This window comes from Chrysochloris asiatica, unplaced genomic scaffold, assembly GCF_000296735.1.
Source record: "Chrysochloris asiatica unplaced genomic scaffold, ChrAsi1.0 scaffold00162, whole genome shotgun sequence".
NCBI classification, from domain to species: Eukaryota; Metazoa; Chordata; class Mammalia; order Afrosoricida; family Chrysochloridae; genus Chrysochloris; species Chrysochloris asiatica.
In genome coordinates, this window is record NW_006408680.1 from 7,054,114 (window position 1) to 7,062,232 (window position 8,119).

The window sequence follows — 8,119 nt, forward strand, 5'->3', positions numbered from 1 at the left end:
GCTCCTCAGGAATGCTATACAGGATCGTTATGGGTCAGAACCAACTCAATGGCACTTCACGACAACAAGAAACCTTTAGCCAGTGAATCACTTCTCTTCTTCCCACCCGTGGTTACCATCAAAGAGTGTTTCTTTTCATGTGAAAACCTTTGCTTGCCTTTCTATAACAGCTGTCCCTCACAATATTTGCCCTTTTGTGATTATCTCATTTCCCTTGGTTTGGTGTCCTCCAGGTTCATCCGTGTTCTGAGCTGTTCCATGGAGTCACTCTCATTCTTGAACTTTGTTGTGTATATTTTAGTGGTACTGCTGGATTCTTTGTTCCACATAATTTTCTGTCCTAAGTCAATTTTGTTTGTGGGGTTTCTTGTCATTTGTTTCATTGCTGTTGTTTTGATGTTTATTAAATCTTTATGGTTTTTCTCTTTTTTATTTTGACAGAAAGGTTTATTAATTTTCTTTGAGGTTACCCTATAATTTATTATTTTTTTCCTAAGTTTAAGACAGTCTCTTTGATCTTGAAATCTACTTGACTTCCTTGCCATTTGGAATTTCTGTATCTACGCTACTTGCTCTTTTGGTTTTGTGGTTGACTTCACTATAAATTGATATCTCTGGTTCCTTATTTTCAGTCTTGTAGGTTTGTTTGACTTTAAATACTTCTAGATCTGGATTGGCTTCTAGGTGTTGTTGTCATATATGTTAATCTCAAATTGTTGTCTACTGTTGTTGGTTCTCTGTCCAAAGAATTCCCTTTAGTATTTTTTGTAAAGTTGGTCTGGTTTTTATAAATCTCTTTAATTTCTGTTTATCTGGAAATATCATAATTTCACCATTGTATTTGAGGGACACTTTTCTTGGGTGTATGATTCTTGGTTGGCAATTTTTTCCTTCCAGCCTTTTGTATACGTCATTCCATTGCCTTCTTGCCTGCAGGATTTCTGTTGAGAAATTAGAGCTTAGTCATATTGGTTCTCCTTTTTAAGTAAATTCATTTTTCCAGGAGCTGGTTTCAAGACTTTGTCCTTGTTTTGGTTTTGGAAACTGATTTTAAAAAGTCTTGGCGATTTTCTTTTGGGGTCTATCTTGTCTGTTGTTTGTTCAAACTCTTGAATGCTTATCTTCTCGTCTTTCATGATGCTAGGGAAGTTTTTCTGTCAACAACTCTTAGACAATTTTCTCTGTGCTTTTTTTTTGGTGTCTTTGTGTTCTGGAATTCTGACTACATGTAAGTTGTCCCTCTTGATAGGTTCCCACGTAAATCTAAAACTTTCTTTGGACTTTTTTTTTTGTTGTTCTTTTTTTCTGATTGTTTTTCCAACAGACTAGTATTGAGAAATTTGTCTTCACGCTCACTACCTGACCTTTCCATTGATTCAGCACCTAATTCAGTAGTGGTCAGTTCAAGCTCTAATGGGGCTGAGGGCAGGATCTTTGTGTATTTCCAGAAGGAACTCTTTCAGGCTCAGAGGGCAGCTGATGGCTGTGCCTACTCACATGGGACTGGTCAGGGATTGGTCCTGTGCACACTGCTGGTCTCAAGAGCAGCGTCCACATGCTTCCAGACCACTCAGGAGTGGTATGCCCATCATCCAAGTTACAACACTGTTGCTCCATTCTCTGTCAAAGCAGGAGCTGTGCAGGGGGTAGGTGTAGACCATAGCTGGCCTCAGCTCTGGTTACCAGGAGACTGTGGGAACAAGAGAGAAGCACACCTTTTCCATGGTCAGGTCACCACCTAGACCCAATGCTGCTCACAGAAGGTCAAGATGGCTGCACAGTCAGCTGACAGCTTCTCCATCTGGCTCCTTTCTTGTCGTCCATCAACGTCTTCTCCCAGTTAGTATTCCACTCACTTCCTTATCCTTTCCTCTGAAGCTCACTGTCCCAGGATTTTCATCTGTATCTGTTTCATGTGGTCTCTTGTATCTTTGTTGTAGAGGGTCTGTGTAACATGTCAGCCTAGTCCGCCATCTTGTCTGAAGTCCTCCCAGATCATTTTTAGGAAGTAGTTTTAAGAAAACTGAAAACTTCATTGGTGAGAAAAAGGCCAGGAAAGTTGTGCTGAGGATTTTTCCCCATCATAACAATGTACCTGTTCATTCGTGAAGGGTCACAAGGGCTGTTTTATGAGAATTTAGATGGAAAACCTAACCCTACCCACACTACAGCCTGATCTTGCCACTTCAGACTTCTTTATTTTTTGCAGGGGCAAGGTAGGTAGGAGGAAAGAGTGAGGGTAAGGGTTAGGACTATGGCTAGGTCTGGGATAGGCCTGAGACGTCCTTCATTTAGTGTTAGGGTTATGGCTAGGACTAGGGTTAGTGTTAGGGTATGGGTTGATCTAGGGCTAGGAGAAAGGCTTGCTCTAGTTTCTAGGACTACAGTTAGGTTTATTTTACTTTCTTATTTTCTTGAAATCTACTTGATTTCTTCTTCATTTGGAAGTTCCATAAGTAGATCATTCCCTTGTTTTCCTTTATTTTGTTGTTGTTGCAACTGTATCATTGGCTCTCTCTTTTCAATATTATAGGTCTGTTTTACTTTGCATACCTACATCTGGGATGAGTTCAGGGGACATGGTCATGTATGTAACTCAGGTTGTTGTCTGCTTCTGTTGCTTCTCTGTCCAAAGAACTCTCTTTAGTGGTTTGTGTAAGGTTTTTCTGGTGTTAATACATTGCTTTAATTCTTGTTTCTCTGAAAATGACCTAATTTTACCATCATATCTGATGGACAGTTTTGCTGAATATGTGATTCTTGGTTGGCATTTTTTTTTTTTCTTCCCAGTTTTATATTTGTCACTCCATTATCTTGATGCCTGCATGATTTCTGCAGATAAATCAAAGCTTAGTTTTATTAGTTCTCCTTTGTAGGCAATTTTTGTTTTTCATGAGCTGCTCTCTGGATTCTTTCCTTGTCTTTGGTTTCAAAAAGTTTGATTACAATATGCCTTGGTATTTTTCTTCTGGGATCTATCCTGTTTTGAGTTTGTTCCATTTCTTGATGGCTATCTTTTTGTTTTTCATGATGTTAGGGAAATTTTCTTCCAACAGATTTTGGACAATATTCTCTATGTTTTTTGTTTTGTTTTGTTGTCTCTTCCTGTTTTGGAATTCCAACCACACCTAAGTTATTCCTCTTGATAATAAATCTTAGGATTTCTTCTGGTCTTTTGTTCTTTTTTTTTGGATTGTTCCCTTAGTAGATGAATATTGAGAGATTTTTCTTTAAACTCGGTAATTAATCCTTCCACTGATTCAATTCTACTTCTTTTTTAAAAGTTCCTTAGCATATTTATTTCAGTATTTCTGAGGAATCTGTCATTTCCTAAGCAGTAATTTCAGTTTGAGGCACCCTGGTGGCATAGTGGGTTACATGTTGGGCTGCTAACTGCAGAGTCAGCAGTTCGAACTATCAGTCCCTCTGCAGGAGAAGGATGAGGCTGTCTGCTCCCATAAAGACTGATAGCCTTAGGAGCTGTATACAGGGTGGCATGAGTTGGAACCAACTCAACACACAAAACAACAATAACAACAACAAATTCGTTTTGTTCTCACAAATGCCACAGAAGATTCTGTTGACTAGCTCCTGGAACACCCTACTTGGTAAAGAGACTGAGACCATATTGTGGTTAGAGAGACAAGAGAGTCACAGTGGTAAATAGATCTGCTAAAGCACAAGAACATGTTGTTACTGTTGTTAAGTGCCGTTGAGTTGGTATCAACTCATAATGACCCTGTATAGGGTTTCCAAGGAGCAGCTGGTGAGTTTGAACTGCCTACCTTGTGGTTCAAAGCAACCTTGCAGTCCAATGCATTAACTCACAGTGTCCCCCCAGGACTCTGCATATTGTTGTTGTTATGTGCCGTCGAGTAGGGTCCAACCCGTAGAGGTATAAATTTTAAGGGTCAACATTTTCTTTCCTTCATACCTACTGTAGCACTCTCTTCTCCTTCTTCTTTTAACATTTTATTGTGAATTGAGTGAAGGTTCTCAGGCAAGATCAGCTTTACATTCAACTAGTTTTACACTTCGTTTCATCTCAATGATTACAATCCCCTCCCGGCAACAACAGCTATCTGACTCTGTCTCATTCCTTTGTATAAGTTGAATTTGTCATTTTTTCTCTGAGAATTGTGACATTGTATTCATATTTCATTGATGATTGTATGAATTCTCAGGCACTCACTACATGTCTCCTGAAGGATGTGGCAGAGACCGTCAGTGTGAAGGTAGTTAGTTCTCGGTTCACTGCTTGTGTAGTATAGTTCAGGGTGGGTTCACGTGCCTCTAGATTCAGGCGTCTGACCCCAGACAGAGCAGAGGCTGTGCAGGAAGAGGTACAACTGACCACTGGTGGGTGAGGACAGGGACTGGCCACCCCCCTGAGCACCAGGAAAGCACATGAACAAGAGAGATTGTGCTCCTTGGTCTCCACTTCCAGCTGCATCCTGTGGCTGCCGACCTCTGTACGGACAGCCACTCACAGAAGTCCACGATGGCCAGGCTGCTCCATGTCAGCTCACCCATTTGTCTCTCTTGCTGCTCCTGTTCAGTTTCCTTTTCCCGCCAACACTGAATTCACTTTACTGTCCTGTGCTCTGACGTTCAGGGCCCCAGGCTCAGTGTCTCTGTTTCTGTCACTTGCTCTTTCCTGGCTTTGTTGGCTCAGTGCATCTGCCTACTCTGCCATCTTGCCTGGGCTCCTCCCCAACTTCTCTGTATTTCCCAAACTAAACAAAACCTATTAAGAACATAATTTGCTTCCCTCCGGGACATCTTTGTGTTTGACACAAAGATGAAACAAACAGCACAGACTTCTTCAGGGAAGAGTTAGAGACAGAAACACCAGCTTCAGAAGTGTGTAGACCCAGATGGAGGAGGTGTTGAGAAACAACAGCTTCACATTTTGATAATTTTGCTTAATAAAGGTTTCTAAGATGTTGTCATCCTTTCTGACGTGCCCTCAAACAGCTGACCCCTAACACATTTCTGGTGGCTCAGCACTCACTCTGATACCCACTGGCTTTCCAGCTGCACTTGAAAGTATGCAGATGACCTGCTGTTTGGGAAGGGATTTCCTGCACAGCTTTCTGTCCCCAGGTACATGGTCACCTCAGTTACCACTTTTCTAACAGACATTCCACACCCATCCCGCTTCTCTTGAATGAATCTGGGGCCCAAGGAAGGAACAGTTTTAAGAGTGTGAACAATAAGAATCGAATGTCTTATCAAATATTGCCCAGTGTTTGATTTTATGTTGTTGTTTTCAGACCTCCTGAAGAAGAGTTAATTTAGTTATGGATAATTTTGTGTTTCTTTTTCATTTTTTTAACTTGGAAAACATCTGTAACTTTGCTTATGTTTCCTGCATTCTTATAACAGAGGACGCAAGGATATCTTCCCTATTCCTTAACCCCTGCTTGCTTGAAGAGTAAAAACTTCTTGGTTTTGTTGAGGTTTGTGTGGAAAGTGCCTGGGCGAGCTGCTAGCCCAGATTCCTATGCTTGGACCTAATCCACTCTCTCTTCCTCCCACGAACGCCTGTCTGTGGACGCCCTCAGAGTGTATGGCCCAGCTGAGGGGCAGGACGCCGTGTTCCAGGATGTGCGCCCCCTGCTCACATCTTTCTTGGACGGGTGAGTGCAGGCTCCTCTAAGGCCATTTAAATGTAAGTAGGTTTTATCCATGGCATCCTGGTATGGCGCTGAGGGTAAGTACTGGACCACAAAGGGCTGTTTGAACTGCAAGGTGAGTGGTTCGAATGTACCAGTCACTCCTCGAAAATCCCATACAGGGTTGGTTTGAGTCGGAAGTGTCTCCATGGAACTTAATAACACCAACAATAGATTTTATCCATGCTACAGATCAGAATCTAACATTAGAATCACATTTTATATGACAATAGAGCAAACCCACATCATCCAGCTACCAGACCAAGCAGCCCTTCCAGTCACCTCATCTGCATGCAAAAGCCAGCCAGTGAGCAAGGAAGACAAACGAAGAATTGATGCCTATGAGTTGTGGTGTGATGAAGAATATTACACAGATGCCCTGAGCTGTGAGGAAAATGAAAAAAAAAAACCTGTCTTGGAAGAAGAGCAGCCAGAACGGTCCTGAAAAGTGAGGATGGGGAGACTTTGTCTTTTATACTCGGACGTGTCACCAGGAGGACCAGACCCTGTAGAAAGAGACCATGTTTGGTAAAGTAGAGGGCAAGTGAATTAAAAGGAAGACCCGCTCCCAATGAGGTGGCTTGGCACAGTGGCAGCAACAGTGGGCTCAATCGGAAGGATGATAGTGAGGAGGGAGAAGGCCCAACCAGTGTTCATTCCTCCTCTGTGAAAAGGAAGGGCTGCTAAGAGTGGAATCAAACTGATGACCCCTACCAAGAGCTCTGGTAGTATAGTGGTTATGAATCAGGCTGCGAACCTTAAGGTCTGCAGTTCAAAACTACCAGCTGTTCCGTGGGAGAAAGATGAGGCGTTCTGCTCCTGTAAAGATTTACAGCCTCAGAAACCCTGTACAGGGTCACTATGAGTCAGAACCGACTCCACAGCACACAACCACAACAACAACCAACAGCCCAACGACAAGAAGAGCAAACTCATAAACAAACACTGATCCAGGATCCATGGAGAGAGATGATACTCTGCCTGCTAGGAAGAGGCATACAAGTGATTCTAGGAATAATTGTTCAACGGTAGGTAAGCACACCCTAGGCTCCAAGTGATATTTTATTCGTGTTGCATGCAAGCTTAAAGAGGGCACGACAGCTGTTTGCTTTCTGGGAACCGTGTTGGATTTTGGAGTTTTAAAAATGTTCATTAAGAGTGTGACTATCAGACGCAGGGCCTTCCCTTTAGAGAAGACAGCCCTCTGTTGATGGAGTGGGCTTCACCGAGTTCCCTGCTTCTACAATCCAGAACACTTCTTGAACAGGGCGTCAGACCACATTCGTACCCTTAGTTGAGACACAAGCCAGGACCTCCCACATCAGAACATTTGTAACAGTCCCAGTTTTGAGGGGATGTCTACATTAGTGTTCCTGAAGAAGACTTACTAGTGTTTGCCCAACCAAGGGTGTAGGCACAGCCAACTGCAAGATAAAAATTGTAAGCACAGCTTTGCTGTTTCAGGGCAGAAGTGAGCCAGGCATTCAGCAGAACTCCTCTTGCACTTCTGAGTCCCAGCTGGTGAGTCGGGTCCACACAGGAAGTCACTCCCCCGCTTAGTACCTCTAGCCATGTCGTCATGCCGCCTCTAGCAGCACATGTCCTCTCATTCAACTGGGGTTGGACCATGGCCCCCATGAGTGAGTGTGCAGGCATTGATGAACGACTGGCTGTGAGGCTGCCCTGGTGGAAGGAGCAAGTGGTTTGCGATTGGATGCTTGCCTAAAGGTTGGCAGTTGGAAGCCACCATGCCATGGTGCCATGGCAGGGAAGATGTGTCCATTGGCATCCATGAAGATTGTTGTTGTTAGGTGCCATTGAGTCAGTACCAACCCATAGCAACCTTATGCACAGGAGAATGAAACACTGCCTGATCCTGGGCCAACCTCACTACTGTTGCCACACTTGAGTCCATCAATGCTGCCACCTGGCCAATCCATCTCATTGGGGGGTCTTCCTCTTTTTCTCTGACCCTCCACCTTACCAAACATGATACCCTTCTCCAGTGACTGGTCCCTCTTGACAATATGTCCGAAGTATGAGAGATGAAGAAGTTTGGCCATCTTGGCCTCCAAGGAGCACTCTGGCTACACTTCTTCCAAAACGGATCTATTGGTTCTTTTGGCAGTCCACGACACTTTCAATATTCCCCTCCAACACCATAACTCAAATGCATCAATTCTTCTACGGTCTTCCTTATTCACCTTATTCACATATCCTTTTGCATGCATATGAGGTTATTGAAAATTCCATGGCTTGGGTCAAGCTGACATCTTTGCTCTTCAACACTTTAAAAAGTTCCTGTGCAGCAGATTTGCCCAATGCAATATGTCATCTGATCTTTTGACTGCTGCTTCCGCGAGTGTTGATAGTTGATCCAAGAAGAATGAAGTCCTTGACAACTTCAATCTTTTCTCCATTGATAAGAATGTCATTTATTG

At 43.1% G+C, this 8,119-nt stretch overlaps 1 protein-coding gene across 1 annotated transcript in view; it reads left to right on the forward strand.

Moving 5' to 3' along the window:
• The window catches only part of LOC102842033, a 76,033-nt gene that overhangs the window by 46,065 nt on the left and 21,849 nt on the right, over nt 1-8,119 (forward strand). The window contains exon 6 of the mRNA XM_006871194.1: nt 5,568-5,642. Coding sequence (XP_006871256.1) covers nt 5,568-5,642 — 75 coding nt within the window. The remainder of the gene's footprint in view (nt 1-5,567; nt 5,643-8,119) is intronic.